Source organism: Lissotriton helveticus, chromosome 9 (assembly GCF_964261635.1).
Source record: "Lissotriton helveticus chromosome 9, aLisHel1.1, whole genome shotgun sequence".
In the NCBI taxonomy this organism is placed as follows: Eukaryota; Metazoa; Chordata; class Amphibia; order Caudata; family Salamandridae; genus Lissotriton; species Lissotriton helveticus.
The window spans coordinates 1269044140-1269070423 of record NC_136070.1 but is presented as its reverse complement, the minus strand read 5'-3'; the positions used below and the strand labels follow the sequence as shown (position 1 = coordinate 1269070423).

General features: G+C 46.1%; 1 protein-coding gene across 1 annotated transcript in view; it reads right to left on the bottom strand.

Moving 5' to 3' along the window:
* KLHDC8B (kelch domain containing 8B) overlaps window positions 1-26284 on the bottom strand; it is an 840178-nt gene that overhangs the window by 417185 nt on the left and 396709 nt on the right. The window contains exon 3 of the mRNA XM_078661833.1: window positions 21368-21532. Within this exon, the coding sequence (XP_078517959.1) occupies window positions 21368-21532 (165 nt within the window). The remainder of the gene's footprint in view (window positions 1-21367; window positions 21533-26284) is intronic.

The following is a 26284-nucleotide window of genomic DNA, read 5'->3' as shown; positions in this document are numbered from 1 at the left end:
TAGGCCTGGGCAGTAAATTTTGTTCCGTTCGCAGAATTTGCGGAATTTGGGTAATTTGTCGTTCCGCGGAGAACGTGAAATTGCCCAAAATTCTGCGTTCCGCGACTTCGCAAAATGTTTTGCTTGTTCACGTTCTCAAAATGCGTGATCACGATATATTTCCCCCCGAGCTCGCAAACAGCGATTGCAAACAGGAAAAAAGCATCGCGAACAAGCAATTCCGTTGTTGGCGGAATTTCTGCGTGTTCACAGAGATTTTTTACCATTTCACAGAGATTTGTGTAATGCGATTATGCAAATTCCGCCCACCCCTAGTATAGTACATCAGTGGGTTTCCCAACTAGCACTACCTGAGTGTACTACTCTTCATTAGCTGTGCAGCCCCCTAGGTATGGGTTCCTTAGTTTTCATGAGAATATGTCCCTCGTGTCAACATTTATGTTCCCTCTTTTTTAAACCTACAGACCAGTTTTGATAGTGTGTCTCCCCGCTACAAGATTCAAAATAGAGAGAAGAGCAACGGACCCTGCTTCTCTTTTTCATCAACATGTTTCGGCTCTCGAATGTTGCCCCTTTGGGAATAGGAACTTCTTCAGGACTACATGCTCCTCACAACTAATACTGAGGAAAAGACCCTCTTCATAGCGCTTTTTATGGAGGTGCATTACATATATCATTTTTTTCCCTTAATAAGCAGGGGAGACACCTTCATTCAGCAATGAAAACACTGCTTCTTCGTAGAATAGGTACAATATGAGCAGAAATAAGGCAAGCTTTCTTTGTGCAGAGGACAAATATAGGTAGGGCAGCAGCATGGCAAGCTTTGCCCAACAAAGCAGTGTAAGTTTTCCTTTCTCACAGAATTGATACAGAATGGCAGTGGCATAGCCAGCTTCCCACTCTTACAGAAGGCAGCAAGTGCAATGTTCCATTCTCGGCAATCCAACTAGTACAAGCTTTCGTCACTCACAGAATGTTTGTTGGTTGACCTCCAGATGTAAGAATGAACACCGTAAAACCCTACAGAGAAGATGGGGTAGAAGGAGGCTGGAGGTTTCCTGCCAGGAATATTATTACACGGCTTCCCAACTACAACACGGGGTTGAGTGGCTGCATTGTGACGAAAACTGGGAGAAGCAACTAATATGTGATGCAACAATGTGATCAAAATGATCGCAGTATGTTACATCGCAGTTTTTACAACACAAGTCGTTACAACGACTTGTGCTGGAGGGCGCTGGACTTAGGAGTAGTAAGATTTACTATTCCAACACCAGTTTACGTACAGTAGGGAAGGTGTTGGAATAGTAAATCTTACTATTCCTTAGGTTATAGAGCCATCCAGGGCAAGTCGATGTAACGACTTGCGTTGTAATGGCTGCGTTGGAACTACATCACAGTGTACTCACCGCGATGTAAAGGATGTTTCCCGAAGCAACTCCTAGCGGGCACATGCGGTAACCGCCCCCTGCCGGATCCCCTGATGCTCAGTTCCAGGGTCCCGCATCGCCTTCCCATATTGCGCAAGATGTGGCTATCACCTGGGAGGCCGCGGTCAGGTGGGTGGCACGGCGTGCCCCAGCCCCGGTTATGGTTCTGTGGGCGGTACAACCTTTCTCCTGTATCGCGGACTCCATGTCTGGAATGGCGGAGGATGCCAGCTGCTAGGGGATATTTATGTTAACGGGAAATTTATAGCACGGGAATCTGTTAATCTGGGGGTGGGACAGTTTCTACAGTACTAAAAGATATAAAACAAAAATATAAACCTTGGCACTCTTATTCAAATTTTACATTAATTGGTACAGCTGTTAAAGCAAACTAATTTAACCCCTTCGACGCTCATGACGAGCTGGGCTCGTCATGGCGTAGCCTCCTCGCACGCTCATGACGAGCCCAGCTCGTCACGTAAAGTGCGCTTTTTAAAAACCCAGCGTACGGGCGGAATTCCGCCCGCACGCATGCGGTTAAGGTAGCAGCAGGACATCAATTTTGTTCTTGCCGTATCAATTTAATATGTACATATGACAGAATCTTAAATCACAAGTTTTAGGGGAAATCACAATATAATCAAGTGTAAGCAGCTTGGTGTGACAGTCGTCCTTTCAAGCGTTGAACCGGCAGCCGCTAATTTAAATTAATTTGCTTTAACAACTGGATAAAATTATTGTAAAATTGAATTAAGAGTACAGAGGTTTGCATCTTTGTTTTATGTCTTCACTGGGTCCAATTGGGCTTTGGTGTTTTGGCACCTTAGGCAGAGGGTGCAGTCATCTTACCTTCGAGGGGCTGAATGCACTAAGAGAATAGATGTGCTACCAATCAAACCACCACTGCCACCTGTAAATATTGTCAAGTACTAAAAGATATCAAGGGTTGCACGGGAGGTCTGGATGTGTTTCCCTGAGGAACCCCCCCTGCACTAATCTACTGATTGTAATGCTGCATATGGCCTAGGGACGTTGGTTGGTGTCTCACCTCTACCGGGCCCTACGGGATGACTTACCTGGCGGGACTTTGCAGGTGCAGACATAATAGGATGCACTGGTGGGGGAACCCCTAACGGAGGGGGAAGGGCTGAGGGCTTATGAGGGGGTCTGGGTTGTAAGCTCAAATGTATGTTTTAAGCTCCTTCAATATAATTTTGTGCATCAGACATATCTTACCCCATAGACACTGTGTACGATTTATCCGGGTCCGCCCTGGAACATGCCCATGATGTGGGTTGGCAGACTGATTTTCTCCATACGACATGGGCCTGTTCATCCAGTACTTTCCTACTGGGAAGCCATACTCACACGCCTGCAAGTGGCAACGGGTTGGGTGGTTCCCATGGAGATCCACCAAGGGCTGCTTGGTTTACAACCTGATTCAGAAAAGGGGGTGGTGATGAACAGAGTGTCTGAATTAAGCAGACCACTCTTACCCAGTCCAAAGATCAGGGCTTGATCCATCACCGTTTTTTAGCTCACTGCACCATCCCAGCTCAGAACCTGGCTACATGCAAATTAGTCTGTTCCTGTCCCAGTGCATGATGGGAACAGGGCAAACCAAACTACCAAGCCAATTCTTATACTGGGAAGGAAACAAGCTTCCGGGGACCGGTTTCTGGCATTTCAGCCGTCGTCGGCCCGGCTTGCTTGAATCCTGATGGTGCAATGAGCAACGGACTCACATCTGAGCATACCCTGCCACAAAGAATAAGTAACGTAGTAGGCGATCTGTTCTTCTAGGACTGGTACTTGCAAAGAGATGCATTGCTATTGCGTGGCTAAGGGTCGCACCCCCACTCATTAGGGGCGCGGGTGCGAGACGTGCGAATGGGCGAAGGCAGAGGCAGTGCGAATGAAATGCATCCGGAAGGATGAAAAATTTGAAGACTATCTTCAGGCATGGTCCTCCATGTTGTCTGACCTGAAGGAACCACAGGCCCCAAGGGTACGTGATACAGTGGGTGAGGGAGCGACTCAGTTGACCACGGAGAGATGAACGGTGGATGGTGGATGATGGGTGGCGACCAAGACTACATTGGGATATCTAGTATGCACTTATAAATTTTATTTTGTTCATTGACACGATGCCATAACATGGAGGTATGGGGGAGGGGGATGGGGGAGTTTATCAGTTAAAATTGGTTTGGAGTTCCATGGACAGACTGGGAGGTGGGGGGGTTCTTTTAAGTGCTTTATAAAGTAATTGCGGTAGATCCTAATTCATGATTTTATGTTTCAAATTGAGGATTGGATCTTTTGTATGCATAGGATTGTTGCGTTGCCAACTTCCCTTATCTTCCCTTCCTGGATAACATGAGAATAACCGGTGATGCTATGTCTTGTCCATTTACAGCTGTCCGGGGGGAGGATAGATATACCTCCCGTGAATTTCTATGAAAATACTGTCTGTGTCATTCTTAAATGCCAATAAAATTATGTTTTTTTAAAAAAAAGACATGGACAGGGATACATATGTGTTCTTTGAACCTTTGGTGATTTTCAGCCCTGCATTAACCAATATTAACCGCTTTTTTATGTAACGTACTGAGGTTCCGTGACAATTTGAACCCGTGTTTTCAACATTGTCGTAAATACATAATTTTGGTATCAGTGAACCGCAAATGATCCATTTAGCATATCCTGGTGTTTTCGCTATGCTACGAGCAAGAGCACTCCTGCTATGAACACATTTCTGATCTACCCATGGCATCCATCTTAGATCACGGAAGCCATTTTGTGTTTCTTGCCCTCACGTAGACAATGGACACGCAGTGACCTCTAGCACCTAAGGACACGTAGACTTTAGCCGGAGATTCACCTTGCTAGCGACACGTGCACCTTAGAACAGAACACGCCATGGCCGCATGACTCGACAGAAGTTGCCTCCACTGCCTGAGGCCAGTCCTGCTATACTGGTTCTCGTGTTCGTTGGCCTGATCATGATTAGGCAGCCGAATCTGGTAGCCTTGCCCATTTACGACCCACAAACATCTCTTATCCTACTTTTCTATCTTCTGCACCTGGCTCTGCTCCTTTCCTTCTGGGCCTTTATTAGGGGGAGGTAACGAAATTTACAATGAGGCGGTCCGGGTCTTGAATGAAAAGTTGACATGGGATTATGATGGAATAGTGGGAACCCCTCGTTCGTAATGTTTTGACATCAGATATTGCTGACGATTCCTGTGCAACGCCAAATATTTATTGTTTAAGATACAAAGGTTTTGGAACGTGCTAACATGTAAAGAATTTTGCCTGAAGCCCAATATTCGATATATAAGGAGCAACCCTCGTTGTACAATTCGAACAGGCTCCTAGACACTGCCCATGTGTAGTTTCTGTGACTTCTGTGTCCCTGCAGTAATAAACCTTTGGTCTTTGACGCCACCACCGAGAAGCCAGTGTTTCTGTTTATTTGTGCACCGAGACAGGTAGAACTCCGGGGTCTTCGGGTGTTATCCCTGACACCTCTGGACGGAACCAAAAAGTCCAGAACACCAGTACCAGTAGTGAGGTAGGTTATCACAAAACTGTACTGACTTTATCAAACTAGGATAAGGATGAGTTGGTCCTGGCATGCTTTGAACCGTTGACCTGCACAGTATAGGTTGAGCTGGACACTGTGAACTTTTAGCTATGAGTGTGTGTCTACTACAAGTTGCGCCTGAGCATCTGCTGGATATTGACCTGCCTAAGAAGTGCCCTCTCTCCCCGACAGCTCCATATTCCTTCACCTCGCTCACAATTTTATAAATCTTCTAATTTTAGGGAATCTACCTCTACTTCAGTTGCCACCCGCAAGGATGGGACTCAATATCCACCAAGGTAGCTCCATCTGTGTATAGAACAATTACTTGAAACACTGGTCCAGGAAGTGACCAATTCCAGGGTTGGCCTTACAAAGGAAGTCATGGAAAGGAAGCAGGTAAGTCCCCGTGATTGGCTCTGGATGCCAGGTGCCCTCCTGGCCACAGAAGAAACATCCAGAACATTGTCCTCAGGGTAGGAACTCACTGAAATGGATCTCATCTCAGTAGACAGGAGAAGCCTTCCTTGCCCAAAGGCTGCCTGGAACTCGGCAAGGGGGTGCTCCATAATGCCAAGAGGAAGGGGACCTCTCTTTGGGCCCGATTCACAGAACTAACTTAAGACAAAATCCTAAACTTACTACTTTTGGTATTCACAGAAGTTAGGATTTTGTCTTAAGTTTGTCTTAAGACAGACTTAAGACAGACTTAAGACAGACTTAAGACAAAATCCTAACTTAAGTCTGTCTTAAGTCTGTCTTAACATAAACTTAAGACAAAATCCTAACTTCTGTGAATACCAAAAGCAGTAAGTTTAGGATTTTGTCTTAAGTTACTTCTGTGAATCGGGCCCTCTGTTATTATTATATTTTTTAACCAATTTTTATTATTTTCTGAACAAAGTTACAAAATACCATTGCATCCGCTTTCAATCAGTTCCCTCTCACCTCCCTCAACCCTGTTCCATGATCCTATCCCCTTCTCCTACTCCTCATACCTAGCATAAGTCCATGGACTATCCTGTAACCTCCTACTCTTTATACTTAGACCCCTCCTGCTTCCACCCCCTCCCCTCCGCCCCCGGTGTGTCGCGCTATGATCATCCGATTCAAACTGCCTTTGGCTTCTGCATACCTGCGTAGTGCTTCCTAACATGTACCTGCTTGGGTTCTGCAAGTTCTAGCTGCCTTGTCTTAGTCTTCCTCCTGGTGAATATCAGCTAGTGCTTGCACCATCATTTCCCAGGCCCGTGCTGTGTCTAATCCTTTTCTTTTTTTGAACGTTTCGCCTGCTTGAATCTGAGCGTACTGTCGCTGCTGGCCCCCTTTTGCATCTCTGCCTTCCATCTCCCGCTACAAGGTCCCTCTTTTGCTTTCCAGCGCCTCGTTATTTCCCTTTTTGCTAGTAGCAGTCCCAGGTCCACGAATTTACTAGTCAGCCTTGTTTTGGATGTGTGTGGGAAGCAGTGTAATATGCAAGTCACCATATCATAGGTTAAATTCCTGTCTGTGACCTCATTCAATACCCACTTCCTTCCAATACTCTCCTATCTTCGGGCACTCCCACAGCATGTGTTCCAGCTCCACTTCCTCCCTCCTACATCTAGGACACACTGCTTCCTCTACATTGAAATATTTCTTCATTTTTCCAGGCGTCAGGTACGCTCTGTGGGGCCGATTCACAGGACTAACTTAAGACAAAATCCTAAACTTACTACTTTTGGTATTCACAGAAGTTAGGATTTTGTCTTAAGTTTGACTTAAGGCAAACTTAAGATAGACTCAAGACAAACTTAAGACAAAATACTAACTTAAGTCTGTCTTAAGTCTGTCTTAAGACAAAATACTAACTTCTGTGAATACCAAAAGTAGTAAGTTGAGGATTTTGTCTCAAGTTCGTTCTGTGAATCGGGCCCTGCGTCCTCTCTCTGTTATTATGGACCTAGGCAGGGGACAAGTCCTAAAAAAAGAAGTGGGGGGACGCTGATGTCACAACAGGAAGTGAAGTCACGAAAGGTGGCTTGCACTGAGTTGCAGGTTATAGTTAACGAGCTCCCGGTAAAATAAGTGGGGGGACGCCGTCCAACCGCGTGGTACCCCCGACTGGAGCCCTGGATCTAGGGAACGGTGTGCTCATAAGAAGATCGTCAGCACGTCTGGAGGCACTCCTCACAACACAACCTCATTTCAAAGTTTGACTAACCATGGCATAATATTTACCTCTATAAGAAACCCATACAGGTTCAGTGGCATCACCCACCTTTATTTATTTATTTATTTATTTATTTATAAAGTCTTATATAGCGCGAACGTGACCCATGAGGGTATCAGAGCGCTTTACAATAGAAGAATAAGCCATGGAAGAGGTTTGCATGACCTTGCATGGCTTCCTCACTCTCTATACAAGTGCTTGCATCTATTGACATTATGAGGTTACCGACCACAAACCCTTGACTTCACCCTCTTTGGAAAAAAAATGTGAGGTATCCCATGGGGGACTTTCTTGTGCTGGAGGCTCAGGAGGCTGAAAGGTGCCTTAAGGAGACTCATGTTCTCTGCAACTGGGGTGGAAGGACCACCACTGCACCTCCTTTAAATGACTCACAGACCACTGGTATCTCCTACCCAGCATGTGCCCCAGTACATGTTCTCTTGCACATTAAACCAGCATCCGGTGCAGTTCTCAGTTAAAAACCTTCCAGTTTCTTTCTGCTTCCAGCAAGGTCTGGGGGCACCCACAATCCATCAGCCATGAAGGGGTAATATCAGCTGCCCTTGGAGGCTTCCCATGACCTCTGACACTTTGGAGCTGCTGCTTTTGCACCATGAATCAGTTGAATGATGGCCACTATTTTGATGAGTCTGTGCAATACTTTTAACAGCTGGATTCGCTCTGGTTGGCAGAGTTCTGTCAACTGCCCTCTCTGTACCATGTGAACAGCATGCCCATTTGTCCAGGGACTTGACAACACCAGCTACCAGTCTGTCTCTATTTCCTTCCACACACTTGCCAGTGGGGAAGGTGGTGGGTGGGGGGGCAAGACCTAAAACTCTGCTCATCTTTCAAGACATCGCCTGTTCAGCAGTGGCCCTAGAACAAGACACGCGTGCACGTTACAGCTATGGACCAAATTAAGTGGGCTTTCCACCCATGGGTGAGTCACAGAGTTACAGAGAATATTTCTACCATGAGGGACCCAGGAGTTGGCTACTTTCACAAATGGCTGAATAGGGAAGCTGGGCAATTTTTAGGCATGAGTCAATCTTCGAGTTATGGATTTGTGCCACGTGCCAGTCAGCGAAGTGTGCACTTCTTGCCATACGTCAGTCAGAGTGCTTTGCACTTTTCTGCCACTTGTGTAGTGGAGAGCTATACACTTTTAGGCAATGGCACAATTGGAGTATTGTTGTTCTTTCGGTCCTAGGTAGGACAGAGGGCTGAACACTGTTCAGCTCTGGGTGAACCAGGGAGCTGCTCTGTATGTTTAAGAAACTTGTTAATCTGAAAGTCATACTTTTCAGCCCTGAATCAGGTAGGATTATGTGCACTGCTCAGTCCTGTGATGTAATAACCATAAGGCTCAACTCTATCTTCAGCAGATCGTGACACAGGGCCTGATTCACAGAACTAACTTAAGGCAAAATCCTAAACTCATTACCATTTTGGTGTTCACAGAAGACACTTACTCGTTTCGGTATTCACAGAAGGCACTTACTCATTTTAGTATTCACAGAAGGCACTCACTCACAGAAGGCACTTACTCATTTTGGTATTCACAGAAGGCACTCACAGAAGGCACTTACTCGTTTCGGTATTCACAGAAGGCACTTACTCGTTTCGGTATTCACAGAAGGCACTTACTCATTTCGGTATTCACAGAAGGCACTTACTCGTTTCGTTATTCACAGAAGTTAGGAGTCCTAACTTTAGGACTCTTAAATGTCTTCTGTGAATACCGAAAGTCTTAAAGTTAGGATTTTTCTCAGTTTAGGAGTAGTAACGTTAGGACTCCTAACTTTACTACTCCTAAACTGAGAAAAATCAGTAGTAAGTTTAGGATTTGTCTTAAGTTAGTTCTGTGAATCGGGCCCTCTATTTTCTCTATTTTTGCAACATCATCATGTAGGCCTTTGAGGCAGATGCTCTCCGTCCTTGTCTTTTCAAGAACTTGTGAAAGTATCACGTCGTCACTCAGACAATGAGATTAATAAAACACCTGATGCAACATCAGTCTGGGACAAGTGCCATGTTATCTCTATAATAAGGTCAGACAAGAACAATAGCCATAAAATTGTAGTCTGAATTGATAAATTTTACCTTATTTGTTTGTTACAAATGCATCTAAGACTAGTATCTTGATGCACATAAGTTACATCGAATATTGTAACTATTGTAGAAATTTTCATTTTTTTCTCATTGTTTGCAATACTCATTCTGTTCTTTCATTATGGTATTTTGTGTGGTTATTTTAAATGTGCTAAGCAACAGGTTGAGACTGTTGAAATAAAGTACTTTTAAAGTTTCTTTTTGCAGTTCATGTGTGTGGTATTAGGGAGAACAAAAAGGGTTTGTGTCCAATCACCACGGCCTGCCTGGATCCCTGTTTAGGGACTGTAAGTAACCCAAAAGAATTGGAACCTGGCAAAGTGTGACTAGGGATATTGGCAAAGCGTTTCTAAGGAAAAAGAAAGGTCCAGAGATCTTGGTACTGGATATTGATTTCTAAAATGCTGGAGGAACTTTTGCTTGAGGCTCTGGACCTATCCAACCTCATACTGAACATGTAGAAGTTCATTTCACTCATTTGATTATTTTTATAGACAGTTGTTTACAGAAGAGAACAGCTGACACATGTTTCGCCCTATGTGGCAAATCGAGCTAGGGCTTTCTCAAGGCCAATCGTTATGCACATAAATCATATAGTCTGACAGGAGTTTAAAATAATTCAAATTGCTTCAAGGTAGTATATGAACAATATCCAATATTTCCAGTACCCGAGTAATCTATCTTCTGTCCATGGTTAAGTCCGCGCATGGAGCAGTCCAACAGCGTGTCGGCTGTTATCTTCTGTAACAACTGTCTATAAAAATAATCAAATGGGTGAAATGGACTGATAAAGCAATACATGAAAATAAAAGAACTACCTTCACTCAAACCTAACTGGATTACTGTGCTGCATTTTAGAAAAGGAATTAACCTACTGTCCAAAAAAACACCGTCTTGTAAGAGAGAAACATATGCTTACACCTTCAGTTCTACGATATTGGCAAAGCGTGACTGGGGAAATTGGCAAATCCTGACTGGGAATATTGTCATAGTCAAACTGGAAATATTGGCAAAGCCAGTCTGGGGATATTGGGAAAATGAGACTTGGGATATTAGCAAATCCTGACTGGGAATATTGGCAAAGCCAAACTGGAAATATTGGCAAAGCCAGACTGGGGATATTTAACAAAATCTGGCTGGGGATATTGGCAAAGACGGACTGGGGGTATGGGCTTGATCTAAGTGACAGTTTTAATAAAGGTCAACTAAAGCTTGACTAAAGTTGCTTACATCTGTGACTAAACAGAAGATGTTAAGAGTCTCTTTAACCTGTTTACCGCGTCGAACATTCCTCCGTGGTGCGGGCGTTCCGAAGGGTGGGCGGTGCTGCATCGGCCAATGGTCGTGCGCAGCACCAGGGAGGGAGTGCTCGCGTCGACCGTTGGCCGTTACACCCTTGTCATTAAGAATATTTGTTTATGTATCCAGATGCTATGAATGAGGACAGTAGTACACTTAATAGGAATATACCTTCAGACGTTATGCATTTCTCTGGGGGAGAATGGGAAGATGCCATTCAAAGGCTGCAGTGTGTAGAGCTTTACATCACAGGTATGTGGTTTCATCTATTCTTGTCATTGTTCCTCAACCCCTTCCGTGCGGGGGTAATTCCCCTGCTGTGCTGGGGGGCGGGGAGGCGCGCACAGCGCCCCGGTGCTCATGACGAGCTCAGCTCGTCATGAGCACACGAGCACCGTGCCTCATGACGAGCTGAGCTTGTCATGAGCACAGAAGGAGTTAAGGGCGAGGCTTTGCTTGACATGGACAGTACCCCTGTAATGTGCACCATCGGCAGCTGCAAGGAGTTGGGAAGAGCATATTCTGCATCCAATCGTATGCTTGTGAATTTGTGGAGTGGATGTGCACTTAAGGTGTTGAACCAAGGACGTTTCTTCAGAATAAATCTTTAAAAAACAGAAGCCTAACATACATATAGAGTTCATCCAAAAAGATATATGTATATATTAAGCCCAAAAGTGTGACTACGTTATTGCTAATTAAAAAGGGTGGTACAAAAGGGGGTGGTGATGGACGGAGCATCTGAATCAATCAAACACTCACACCCAGTCAAAAGATCTGGGTTTAATCCATCACCGTTCTTTAGCCCACTCTGCCACCCCAGTTCAGACATGGCTATATGCAAATCAGTCTGACCCTGTGACTCATGGGAACAGTCCAGCCCGAACTGCCAAGCCATGTCTTCCCTGGACCGGAAACAAGCTTCCGAGGACCGGTATCTGGCATTCCAGCCGTCTTCAGCCCGGCTTGCTTGAATCCAGTGGCAAAGTGAGCAAGGGACTTACGTCTGAGCATACCCTGCCACACTTATGGAGGCCAAAAGTGGTACAAAAGGGGGTGGTGATGGACGGAGCATCTGAATCAATCAAACACTCACACCCAGTCAAAAGATATGGGTTTAATCCATCACCGTTCTTTAGCCCACTCTGCCACCCCAGTTCAGACATGGCTATATGCAAATCAGTCTGACCCTGTGCATCATGGGAACAGTCCAGCCCGAACTGCCAAGCCATGTCTTCCCTGGACCGGAAACAAGCTTCCGAGGACCGGTTTCTGGCATTCCAGCCGTCTTCAGCCCGGCTTGCTTGAATCCAGTGGCAAAGTGAGCAAGGGACTTACGTCTGAGCATACCCTGCCACACTTATGGCGGCCATTAGTGGTACAAAAGGGGGTGGTGATGGATGGAGCATCTGAATCAATCAAACCCTCACACCCAGTCAAAAGATCTGGGTTTAATCCATCACCGTTCTTTAGCCCACTCTGCCACCCCAGTTCAGACATGGCTATATGCAAATCAGTTTGACCCTGTGCCTCATGGGAACAGTCCAGCCCGAACTGCCAAGCCATGTCTTCCCTGGACCGGAAACAAGCTTCCGAGGACCGGTTTCTGGCATTCCAGCCGTCTTCAGCCCGGCTTGCTTGAATCCAGTGGCAAAGAGAGCAAGGAACTCACGTCTGAGCATACCCTGCCACACTTATGGCGGCCAAAAGTGGTACAAAAGGGGGTGGTGATGGACGAAGCATCTGAATCAATCAAACCCTCACACCCAGTCAAAAGATCTGGGTTTAATCCATCACCGTTCTTTAGCCCACTCTGCCACCCCAGTTCAGACATGGCTATATGCAAATCAGTCTGACCCTGTGCCTCATGGGAACAGTCCAGCCCGAACTGCAAAGCCATGTCTTCCCTGGACCGGAAACAAGCTTCCGAGGACCGGTTTCTAGCATTCCAGCCGTCTTCAGCCCGGCTTGCTTGAATCCAGTGGCAAAGTGAGCAAGGGACTCACGTCTGAGCATACCCTGCCACACTTATGGCGGCCACAAGTGGTACAAAAGGGGGTGGTGATGGACGGAGCATCTGAATCAATGAAACACTCACACCCAGTCAAAAGATCTGGGTTTAATCCATCACCGTTCTTTAGCCCACTCTGCCACCCCAGTTCAGACATGGCTATATGCAAATCAGTCTGACCCTGTGCCTCATGGGAACAGTCCAGCCCGAACTGCCAAGCCATGTCTTCCCTGGACCGGAAACAAGCTTCCGAGGACCGGTTTCTGGCATTCCAGCCGTCTTCAGCCCGGCTTGCTTGAATCCAGTGGCAAAGTGAGCAAGGGACTCACGTCTGAGCATGCCCTGCCACACTTATGGCTGCCAAAAGTGGTACAAAAGGGGGTGGTGATGGACGGAGCTTCTGAATCAATCAAACACTCACACCCAGTCAAAAGATCTGGGTTTAATCCATCACCGTTCTTTAGCCCACTCTGCCACCCCAGTTCAGACATGGCTATATGCAAATCAGTCTGACCCTGTGCCTCATGGGAACAGTCCAGCCCGAACTGCCAAGCCATGTCTTCCCTGGACCGGAAACAAGCTTCCGAGGACCGGTTTCTGGCATTCCAGCCGTCTTCAGCCCGGCTTGCTTGAATCCAGTGGCAAAGTGAGCAAGGGACTCACGTCTGAGCATACCCTGCCACACTTATGGCGGCCAAAAGTGGTACAAAAGGGGGTGGTGATGGACGGAGCATCTGAATCAATCAAACCCTCACACCCAGTCAAAAGATCTGGGTTTAATCCATCACCATTCTTTAGCCCACTCTGCCACCCCAGTTCAGACATGGCTATATGCAAATCAGTTTGACCCTGTGCCTCTTGGGAACAGTCCAGCCCGAACTGCCAAGCCATGCCTTCCCTGGACCGGAAACAAGCTTCCGAGGACCGGTTTCTGGCATTACAGCCGTCTTCAGCCCGGCTTGCTTGAATCCAGTGGCAAAGTGAGCAAGGGACTCACGTCTGAGCATACCCTGCCACACTTATGGCGGCCAAAAGTGGTACAAAAGGGGGTGGTGATGGACGGAGCATCTGAATCAATCAAACACTCACACCCAGTCAAAAGATCTGGGTTTAATCCATCACCATTCTTTAGCCCACTCTGCCACCCCAGTTCAGACATGGCTATATGCAAATCAGTCTGACCCGGTGCCTCATGGGAACAGTCCAGCCCGAACTGCCAAGCCATGTCTTCCCTGGACCGGAAACAAGCTTCAGGGTCGTATCAGCAAGGTTATCGCCGTTTTGCAGGAAACACCGCTGGAAAACGAGCGATGTCCCCTACAAAACGGCAATTTCCCCGCTATTGCTGGAATTTGTATCACCATGTATAAACGTGTTGTTAACAACGTGCTACCAGGGCGATAAATTCCAGAGAGCGCTAAGCGCGCTTTGCATTATTTATCGCCGTCCCTTGATGATATGCCCCCAAATTACTTTCTTAAAATTCCCATACTCTTGCTAAAGTTTCTATCATAAAACTGCTTTCATTGGCCCCTGTTTTTTTTTAAAATTATCTTTCATTTGAGCTGTATTTCTTTCTTTCTTCTTTTATATGAATGTGCTCCCTGTTACTGTTTGTGTACAGGGCTCCCTTGCCCCAGGGCTAGGGTGGCACCGGCTATTTATAGAAGTAAGTTAGAACAATTCAAAGTATGTGCCAGAAAGAGCCCAGTGACTGACATGCTGGTCACAGAGTCTAAGCAACAGAGGGCTGTATCATGCTTTCATCTTCCCAAGGTTTATAAAATGAACACCGTTACGTTGGGTAATAATTTCAGCTGCAAGAGACTATTTCTTCTGGTATTGTAAGTTATATAAAAATTGTTGCTATAGCCTAGGGATTTAAAAAACAGCCTGTCTGCCTTTCCCTGGTATTTAAATGCGCACTTTTCTCTGCTTTGTCAATACACAGAGGTTCTTATCACAGCCCCATATTTGAACCAAGACTTCCCTCTGCTCCAGCAGTGACAGCACCATGTCTAATGAACTCTGTGCACGAGAGTGATAGTAAATGGAACCTTTAGCAGGGAATATGCTGTAACGCATTGGGCCCGATTCACAGAATGAATTTAAGACTCAATCCTAAACTTACTACTATTTTGGTATTCACAGAATGAAGGGGCATATTATCAAGGACCGGTGTTAAAATTATCGCCGTTTTACCGGCAGGAAACTGCCAATAAAACGGCGATAATGGGCTTGATAATACGCCCTTGTTAATTCCCATAGAAGCCCATGTTAACACCATAACATGGGCTTCTATGGGAATTAACAAGGGCGTATTATCAAGCCCATTATCGCCGTTTTATTGGCAGTTTCCTGCCGGTAAAACGGCGATAATTTTAACACCGGTCCTTGATAATATGCCCCGAAGTTACTACTTTTGGTATTCACAGAAGTTAGGATTTTGTCTTAAGTTTGTCTTAAGACAGACTTAAGACAGACTTAAGTTAGGATTTTGTCTTAAGTCTGTCTTAAGTTTGTCTTAAGACAAATTTAAGACAAAATCCTAACTTCTGTGAATACCAATAGTAGTAAGTTTAGGATTGAGCCTTAAATTCATTCTGTGAATCGGGCCCAGAGTGCTTAAGGCTCCCTGGTGGTGTGTGCCTGGGTATTAATTCAGCACAAACCTGACTGGTTAGGACCAGGAGTGTTGCACATTCATGGGGTGATGGGCTGGGAATTAGGACACAATTTAAGACCACGAGCATCAATTGTGGCTTTACATATTTTACTTTTTACAATGACTTTTTGCATGCGTTAATTGCACAGGGAGATTACATGATCTGCCCAGAGCTGTACAATGTTCAGTAAATGCTGAAGTTAAGACTGGAATAGAGTTCCCCATCTTCTGAAGGTGTCAATGTGGCTACTCCTCCAAGTCTGCTGGAATGTTGGACCAACAACCTGTTGGACAAGTCGCACACGGCCAGGAGATGTACAGGAATGTACAGGAATTTATTATCGCCTTACAGCAAACTCTACTTTCTGTGTGACAGTTTCTGGCCAGTTTTACGCCTCCCACCTGTGTGTGGAGGTTACGAACCTCTCCTGTGTTACGCACTTTGACCCTAGTAGCTCAACTCTACCCTATTGGTGCGGAAAGCAGGGTTCTCCGAAGATCTGACCTGGCAGCGGTGCCACCAGAGGGCATCCGGTTGGCATGTGATGTACTGAAGAAGAAATTAATCTGTAAATGGCTAATTGAACATCTGTAATGTGCTCCTTGACACTGCTCCTAGATTTCTCCAAAGTTCTCAGACTTCTTTCCACCTCCCTCTGCCACCGTGTGGTGATTCAGCCATGCTTAGTGTGTAATAATAATAATCCATACTTAGGGGCTGATTCCGATCCTGGAAAAACGCTGTACAAATCGTGGTATGGAGCGTTTTCCCCATACAACTCGTACTTGTAATGAGGCCCCTACAACCTAGGAAGTACGATCCGTACAAATAGATGCACTCCATACAAATTGTAAAAAAGATCATACAACTCGTATATACAAGCGATTCCGATTCGGATTGCTCTGTACGCGATGTTCCCATGTATTCCCGGCAGCAGTTTACAACCCGGCAAGTACGATTCGTACAAATGGCACTCGGTACGTCTCTTTTTTTACAAGAGCCAAAAAGTGCCAGAAAAACCTTGTATGCCCCGAAAACAGTACGAGACAGACCCCCTCATGTACGCGTCGTACACCCCATGAATACAGGGGTACGGTGCGTATGTACGGTGCGTACGGATGACACGGAAAGTGGGGTACGGTGCGTACATACGCGATGAAGGGGTACTGGTCGTGCATGCACTGTACAAGCACCGTACCCCAAAATCGCGTATGTACCCCAAAATCGCATACGTACGCACCGTACCCCAAAATCACATATGTACCCCAAAATCGCATATGTACGCACCGTACCCCAAAATCGCGTATGTACGCACCGTACCCCAAACTCGCATACGTACGCACCGTACACCAAAATCGCTTATGTACCCCAAAATCGCATACGTACGCACCGTACCCCAAAATCGCGTATGTACCCCAAAATCGCGTATGTACGCACCGTACCCCAAAATCGCGTACGTACGGTGCGTACATGCGCGATGTTTGGGTACGCACCATACACATGCCTCGCATGTGGGGGGACCCCTGTACGCCTCATACTCCTATACGACCCGTACCCCGGTATGAGTCATACCCCCAGAACGAGTCATACCAGGGTACGAGGCGTATAGGGGTTCGCTTTGTTGCCCGGTACGAGTCATTCCCCATATACAGGCCATTTTCCATACAAATTGTATGCTGACAACCTGGTACGAATCGTACTTGACGGGTTGGACAGCCTTTTTACAAATTGTATGGTCTTTTTTACAAGTCCGTGTCATACAGCTTTTCCCGATCCGATTTGTAAGGATCGGGCCGATCTGTATGTATTTTTCCCCGTACGAATCGTACTACACGGGTTGGAAGGGACTTTTACAATTTGTATGGAAAAAAATACAAATCCTAATTGTATGGAAAATAAAAATGCAGGATCAGAATCGGCCCCTAATATTATAAAGAGAGAGCCCAAACCTTTGAGGCGGGTAATCTCAGTAACCACAGCACCAATCACAACACCCAATACAGCGTTGGAAAGGACAGTTTCAGCAGAAGGACATAGGCTATGCAGACAGCCACCATATTATTATTATTTTTTTTGCAGAGTTTTATATAGCGTGAACTTGACCCGAACTGAATCAGGTATCAGAGCGCTTTACATAGCACCAGTTACGTTGCATGAGGACACACATTCATTTTTGTTAGGCATGGGGATGATTTGCCCAGAATCACAGGATGTTTGGTGTCGTTACCAAGACTCGAACCCAGATCCCCAGGTCCGAGGTCGAGCGCCTTAGCCGTTAGGCCAACTCCTCTATACATTTAAAAGGTAAAAGAACCGTGCCAGCAAAGTAGTCCCTTGTGGGCGGGTCTGCGTTGTGCTGTGGGTGTGGGCTGGGGGCGTGACTAACGCTGGGGGCGTGTGGTAGGGCCATCACATCGTGGGCTGTGGGCGTGTGCTGGGGGCGTGACAAACGCTGGGGGGGTGACAAACGCTGGGGGCGTGTGTCCTCCCTTCATGCCATGTGAGTCGTACATACAAGCGCCAGTTACGTTGCTGCGCAGCATCAAGGGGCACGCTGGGGGCGTGACTTGCTGGGGGTGTGAGAAACGCTGGGGGCGTGTGTCCGGCCTTCAAGCCATGTGAACGCAATTGCGCCGCATCAAGGGGCACACTGGGGGCGTGTGCTACGTTCCGCCCTTCATGCCATGTGGGTCGTACATGAATGAGAAGATCGTCTGCTGTGGCCGTGTGCTGGGGGCATGACAAACGTGTTCACCTGGAGGCCTGGTAAGTAACGTTACTGCAGCCTCTCCTGCGCGCTGTTACTGAACTCTCTCATTCAACGAACTTACACGTGCCTGCAAACATCAACCAGGGCGGTAGCCGGGCTCAGAAGGCGGATCACTACACCAATTACACGCGCCTGATAACATCAACCAGGGCTGCGGCTGGCCCTTCTCCGTCCCTATTCTAATGAAACAAAAAATGTTGTCTTCCGCGAGATTTTAAAATAAATTGCCCTTGCCAAATACACACATTACACACGTTCTATTTCATACCCGGACAACATCGGGACGTGCTGCTAGTAATAATAATAATACTGGAGCTTATATAGCACAAACAGCTACCTCAAACAGAGGTGTCCTGGCACTCTAACAGCAGGTAAGGCTCTCCCCAGGATGCCACCTGGTTACTTTAACAACCAAAAAAGCGACCTGTCCTGAAAAGAAGAGGTGAACCCATCCTCCCTTCCGGGGTCCAGGGGAGAATGCCATAATCTCCCCCCTCACCCTACCAAAACAATTCGAAGTGAGCTGTGATTGAATATACGCTCATAGGTAGAGATCATTTTGCGTAAGGTGCTTAGTGCCTCTTTTAAACCTTGGTGGACAGGATACTCCGTCGTAAGCACAATAGCGTTCCCTATCTGCCAAACTCGTGGTCCGCCAGCCGCATTTAGAGATGGGTGGGACATAAATGTTTCGTCAGCAGAGTCCCTCGTACAGAGGGCTCACTGTTTTCCGTTTTTACTGATTTTTACATATAAATACAGAGAGAAAACATTGTCTTTCCTCTCTATATTTATTTTTAAAAGCAGAAAAATACAGATAATTTGGCGTCTTCTTAATGACCCACCATGCTGAGATTAAATGACTGCATATCTCAACATGTGTATGTGCTATTATACTATATTTTTAATGTGGGCTTATTATTTTATTCGTTTTGGCTCTGTAATGTGCTAAAACCTGACAGACATCAAAGTATAAGTGCAAGTTTATCAGTTAAATAAATGCAGAAATATAATGAGTTATCACCTCAACTGTTCAAAAAACATACCAAAATATGGATAATTAACCAATAAGATGGCCAACAAAATGTATATGGGTAAATACAGACAGAAATGTTATAAAAATCAATACCATAAAACCGGGTGTTCTACTAATAATAGAGGAAATAAACAGGACCCCTCACGACGCCCACCGCCTCAAAACAGGTCCCCTGGTACTGAAACCCACTTTTTAATGTGAAACGAAAATGACAGGCTTTTATAAAAGATATTCCTCGTAGGAAGAAAGCCTTAGATGTTTTTTCATGACTTTGGTTTGATGTATTATGCATTTCCTTCATGGATGAATTCATCTCACACAGGCTGATGGATGGGGGAGCAATGATCCCTTCAGCTGGCTTATCCCAGGAGTGTTTTTAAGAATGCTTTGAGGAAATCCAATTGGTGCCACCTCTCAGACTCCTCCCCCCCTCATGATTCCCACAATGCACAGCTTACCCGGGGGAGTGCTTACTTCTAAACCCAGAGGCGAAGATTTAATTTAGCTGCAGAACTGCTTGCTTCCAAGAAATTCTATAAATCCACAGAGGCAAGAGGAGGAGGAAGCAGTTCATGCCATATAGTTTTATTGAGATTTAAATGAACATGTTTAATAGGGAAGCAATATGCAATCAAGAAGGGGTGTCCAGAACAGGTCCAGGAGGGCTGGGTCCATGCCAGATTTTCAGAACATCGACATTAGAGAATTTGTTATCAAGTGAATGTAAAAAGAAGGGGAATATTTACAAGGATATGGCGCAGCACGGCGCTGTGCCAATTTGGTAGCACAGCGCTATGCCTTTTCCAAAACGGAGGTATGCACCTTATTTACAAGAATACGGCGCACCCCTGTGTTTCCCCTAGCACTGGTGCTAAAAATAGATGCCTAGTGCCTATGCAGGCACCCTTGTACCATAGTGCAAGGGTGCCTGCGTAGCAAGGATGATTGTTTATGTGCCGGAAGGTGTCTCTTCCTGCACAAAAACAATCAATAATGGCGATTTGTTACTTCGAAGTGTGCTGCATTCTGCAGCACACATAGAAGTAGCACAGCATCACCTTCTTGCACATAAACAATCATGAATGGCATTTTACTCTTTCTATATGTCCTGTTGAAAGCAGCACAAATAGAAAAAGCAAAAACGAATGGGAAATAAAAGTATTCACATCTAACATGGGCTTCGATTGGAATTCATAGAGCATATTATCAAGGCCATTATCGCCGCTTTATCGGCAGTTTCCTGCCGATAAAAGCGGCAATAATGTATCGCCTGTCCTTGATAATATGCCCCTCAGTCCTTTGAAATCAGTCCCTAAGCACTTTCAATGGGGAGGGTCTCACAGATTTATAGTTTCGCTTTTAGCCCCAACCCTCCATTCCTACTCCCTTGGCCCTGACTACCAACTGAGAGTTTATAGTCACTGACACTGACCTCCTACTGATTCACTTGGTGCCAGTTCTGGACACTGTCCAATGAGGATGCGATGAATGACAGGTCTCCCCTGGTGGTCTGTGCCCTGAGGGTCATGGCAGACAGAGCTGTGACTGATGTACAGGATCAAAGGCATAGGCAGAGTCAGCACATGATAGAGGAGGGGAGTGGTTTCAGGGCGCAGGAGTGGGTTATTGCCTCACTGTGTAGCATTCTTTCAAGTGAATGGAGTTTTACACTCTGACCACAGTCCACTCACCCTTTCTAAATCACACTTCTCTTTGTGAAGGGGTTTCCATAGCGGAGGGAAAATAAAATGTATGCACTGTGCGGAAATGGATATCACCAATAGGATCAATTCTTTACCATAGAATTTGCTTTCAATTGATTTGATATGCTGAAATATGAGTACTAAAATTAGAGTTTTGGTGGCAGTTCCACATCTGATGCTTGGTTAATATGTGTTTTTTGGATAAATGACAGAATGGCCGTCACATTATTCCCTCGTGATGGAGACTCTCCTATTGGCTAGTCTAAAGCCCAGCTGAATATTTATATCTAGAGCTGTAGACATTGTCTTGTGTCCCATAGAAAATGCCTTGCATTTCAATTTACATGTTAAATGAGACAGTCAAAACTTCTTTCCTTGCAGGTGTAGAGGTGGCAGCCATAGGCTAGGAGAAATCTACCTGCACTCCTTTCAGTAGTGAGACACAGTGTGGCGAACCCGCCTTAGCTCCTCCCAGACTGAGCACGTGAAGGGAATCAACACGTTTCGGTCTGACATCTCTTGAATCTGAAGGCACTTACCCAGGACATAGATCTTGTTCCCTCTCAGATAGGTGGAGGCCCCATAGCGTGGCGTTGGCATCGAGGGTAGAGGCTGCCAGTGGTCCTTGGTGGGCTCGTAGACTCGAACCAGGGCCTGTGGAGCGGTGTCGGCGCCCATCCCGCCGAGAGCAAAGACCTTGCCTTCTGAAAGAGAGGTGAGCAAAGGGACAGGAGGTTCAGACCCTTCCTCAGCAGCATAACCAACTACAGCACTTCAGCAGTAGTGTGACTTTACAGTAGTGCAACATTATAGTAGTGTAAGATTACAGTAGTGTAACATTATATTAGTGTAACATAAGAGAGCAGAACATGGAGCACAGACTAAAAGAGCATGGAAAGGAACGGGGCTGGGTGGGTGATCAGAGGAAGAGAGAAGTTAGCAAGGAACTCCTGTAGCGAATGGTGGCTGGACGAGCCTCTGTTAGCAAGGAAAAGCCAGAGTGAGCAGAGGGCTAGTGAAAGAGGCAGCATTGTGAGCTCTCCTACACCTGGCAAAGGACACAGGCTTCTCAGTGCAGCTTCTCAGTGATGGTAATTACGGGCCTGATTCACAGAATGAACTTAAGACTCAATCCTAAACTTACTACTATTTTGTTATTCACAGAATGCACTTACTACTTTTGGTATTCACAGAATGAATTCACTACTTTTGGTATTCACAGAAGTTAGGATTTTGTCTTAAGTTTGTCTTAAGACAAACTTAAGACAGACTTAAGACAGACTTAAGACAAAATCCTAACTTCTGTGAATACCAAAAGTAGTAAGTGCATTCTGTGAATGCCAAAAGTAGTAAGTGCATTCTGTGAATGCCAAAAGTAGTAAGTTCATTCTGTGAATACCAAAAGTAGTAAGTGCATTCTGTGAATACCAAAATAGTAGTAAGTTTAGGACTGAGTCTTACGTTTATTCTGTGAATCGGGCCCTACATGTCCAGCCTCACTGCTCTATAACTACCCTTTAGTCATAAGAAATCCGTGCAGAAGAGATGTGGACTTGCACCGCCGGTGCGTCACATTTTGTGACGTTCCGCGGAGCAGGAGCCTGCTCCATATTTACGAGGCAGCACTAAGCCACTTTTTTGGCTTAATGATGCCTCGTAAATATCGTTCCCTTTTACGCAGTTTTCTTTGTGAAAGGGGCATGCAGTTGGTGTTGCTGGGGGCCTTCCCAGCAACATCCATGGCTTTTTGACCCTGCCCCAGATTCAAGAGAAATTGTAACTCTGAGGCAGCGCCAAAAACGTACGCCTCCCCTGGAGAGACGTAAGAGAGGCACAACGAGGAGAAATGTCTTTATTTGCCCTTGGTTTTTTTAATGTGTGCTGTAGAAAGCCTATTGTGATTGTTGTTGTGCACAAAGTTTTACTTTCTGCACAAAAATAATCGTCCCCTCAACACAGGCACCCTTGCACACGATGATGCAAAGGTGACTGTGTTGGCTCACGATAGCTCATTGTGCGCCGGCACAGGGCAAAAGGATAGGAATGCGCCGTATCTGATAGATACGGTGCATACCTGTCCTTTTCTTCTGCCGTGGGGCAGCACAGGAGTAAGGCCTGCGGTGCTGCCCTGCGGCAAAACCTCATAAATAAGGCCCTAGGACTTTACATTGATGTGGGGTTTCTTACAAAGGCACCGTTTAATGTTAAATTTATGAAGGGACACATGCAACCACCATCTGCCAATCACCCTCAATACATGATTTTTGTAGAAAAACTAGTGCTGTTCAAACCCAGAAGCATTATGGAGACAAGGAAACCCTTCATTACAAGGGTCACTTCAGGCAGTTGCTTGGTCTCTCTGGCTGCTCCACAGCAGGAAGATGCTGGGTTTCGCCACCAGGAAGGTTTCACCTCCTCTCTCCGCAGGCAGGAAGCATTCCAGATTCTAAGCAGACCCTGAGTTTCTTCTGCAGAAAGTGCAGACTTCAGTTGATGTGTCCTCACCTCTGGAAAACTGTCTAACAGGCAATTCTTCCAACACTCTGTAGATCACTTGAGGGCAAATTTACAAGAAACTGACGCATCTGTATAGATGCGTCAGTTTCCCTGCGCCTGCGTGAAAAACCCTTGCGCCACCATAGATGTGCCGTATTTACAAAACGGCGCACCATGGCGCAAGGATTGACAGATGCATCAGAAATTCTGATGCATCTGTTGGCGTAAAAGTCACGCATTGCTGGAGTCGTGTACCAAGCACAACGCAACTCCAGCAATGCGTGTTGCGGCCTATTCCCAATACACTGCCGTACTCCTTACGCCTGCTTCAAGCAGGGGTAAGGTTTTGACGCAGTGGCGTCCTAACAGTCGGTTGTATGACATCACAACGCATGCTTTTACCACGCATGCCATTACAAGCAGTTTTTACAACGCAAGTCGTTACAACGACTTGCGTTGTGGGGCGCTGGATAGTGGAATAGTTTAATTTTCTATTTCAACTCCAGTCCCCGTGGATAGTAGGGTAGGTGTTGGATAGAAAATTAAGCTATTCCCTATCCTACAGCGCCCTCCAGCGCAAGTCGTTGTAACGATTTGCGTTGTAATGGTTGCGTTGTAATGGTAGTGCGGGGTACAAGTTGCGTTGTAACGGATGTTCCCCTAACAGTCACAGAGTGAAATCTTGTAGATTTCACTGCTTCACTTTTACGAGGCGTTCGTCCGTGCGAACGCCCACCCTGCATACGTTATACCTGACGCAGGTATAATGTCACGCAGGGTTTTACAACGTTAGGCATCTCTCTAGATGTATCACGTTTTAAATTTGCTACATTTTTTACACCGCCGTTGCATCACAAAAGTCACGCAATGGCAGCGCAAAAGTGTCGCAAGGGGCTTGTAAATCTGCCCCTTAGTTCCTTTATCATGAAAAACGTGGAATGGGAGCCATGTGGAGTTGGTTGGTTCCCACTTTTATACACATTTTCTTGACAGGGTATGTGGATCCACTGTCTAAGGTTTCAGAACTGCTTTGGGTTGGTTCTCATCCAAATGTCATTTCGTAGCTACATCCTTTGAGCAGGGTGATGGCTCTGACAGCAGACAGCAATGATGCTGGCTGCAGCCAGAAGTACCAAACACAAGGACACAATGAAGTCTGAGGGCCCGATTCATAGAATGAACTTAAGACTCAATCCTAAACTTACTACTTTTGGTATTCACAGAAGTTAGGATTTTGTCTTAAGTTTGTCTTAAGACAAACTTAAGACAGACTTAAGACAGACTTAAGACAAACCTAAGACAGACTTAAGACAGACTTAAGACAAAATCCTAACTTAAGTCTGTCTTAAGTTTGTCTTAAGACAAACTTAAGACAAAATCCTAACTTCTGTGAATACCAAAAGTAGTAAGTGCATTCTGTGAATGTCAAAAGTAGTAAGTGCATTCTGTGAATACCAAACTAGTAGTAAGTTTAGGATTGACTCTTAAGTTCATTCTGTGAATCGGGCCCAAAGATCTCTGCATTTCGCTTGTCGAAGCCTTCCCGAAGCCGTGATCCAGGACATATAAAAGAACAGGTCCTGCCTGGAAACTTCCCTGCCTTCCTCACATTGAACAACAGACACTGCAGCCCCACTCCTCATCCCTACCATCTACCAAATGGCATAATTTAGGAAGAAGTAATCAGCAGGCCTATAGAAACAAAGTCCTAATTGAATTTCATTGAGTTTCCAAGGAGATACCTGTCTCTGTTGTCTTTTATTTCAGTGTATGAGTCTCCCCCCTCCAGCCACAAGAATGCAGCCCATAAACGTCGCTGCCTGGGGAGCTGTATCCGTCCCCATCCGTGTGCCAGGCTGAAGCAGGGGCATCCAAAGTGACTGCAACTGGTCCCAGTATCCGGACTCTCACTGGACACCACGTCCTGCTACCAAATATGTATCATAAGCTCACTGCACATGCATGCACTCAACAAACACACAGGCCAGCTCAAGGGTGTGGGGTTCACACATCAACAGACCTTCACATGAGTGAGGTCAGTAGACACGGAGAATAGGTTCTGGTCACACTAATGATTCACGAAGACTCTGTACGCTGCCATCGCGGCTTTATGTGATTCATCCATTGCAGCCAAGATCTGGAACGAGCTACCGGCAGACATCAGAGGCGACCCCTCCCTGAACACCTTCAGGAAGACCCTCAAAACCTGGCTCTTCCACTAAACAGACCTGCGCCCTCCGCGCCTTGAGACCCTCACGGGTGAGTAGCACACTTACAATTCCCTGATTGAGTGATTCATCCATGACCTCCTATGTTGGCACTCGTGCGCCCCTCCAGGCTACAGAACAGGTTCTCGACCTCGCATGACCAGGTGCAGGCCTAGTCCCTGTGCACAGCTAGATGAGCGAGGCAGCAGGGGCAAATGAAAAGGCAGGATACCAGTTTCACAAGCAGGCAAGCACTTAGAGCAGGGTTAGATGCTCATTCACCATGAAGGGGATATTCTTGTCCCCCCCAAAAAAACAGATAGATAGATGCAGTGATAGAGCCACATGTCAACTTCTGCAGCAGTTTCTGTGGGCCTCCCACAACTGCATGAAAACCCCAGAGGGCTCAAGGCTAATCTTCAGATTGAAGTGCTGCGGCTACATGTCTAGAAGTGCTGCGACCACATGTCTGGAAGTGCTTCAACGTCATGTCTGGAAGAGCTGTGACCACATGCCAGGAAGTGCTGCGACCACATGCCAGGAAGTGCTGCGACCATAAGTCTGGAAGAGCTGCAACCTCATGTCTGGAAGTGCTGCAACAACATGTCTGGAAGTGCTGTGACCACATGTCTGGAAGTGCTGTAACCATATGTCTGGAAGGGCTGCAACCAAATATCTGGAAGAGCTGCAACCACATGTCTGGAAGAGCTGCGACCACATGTCTGGAAGAGCTGCGACCACATGTCTGGAAGA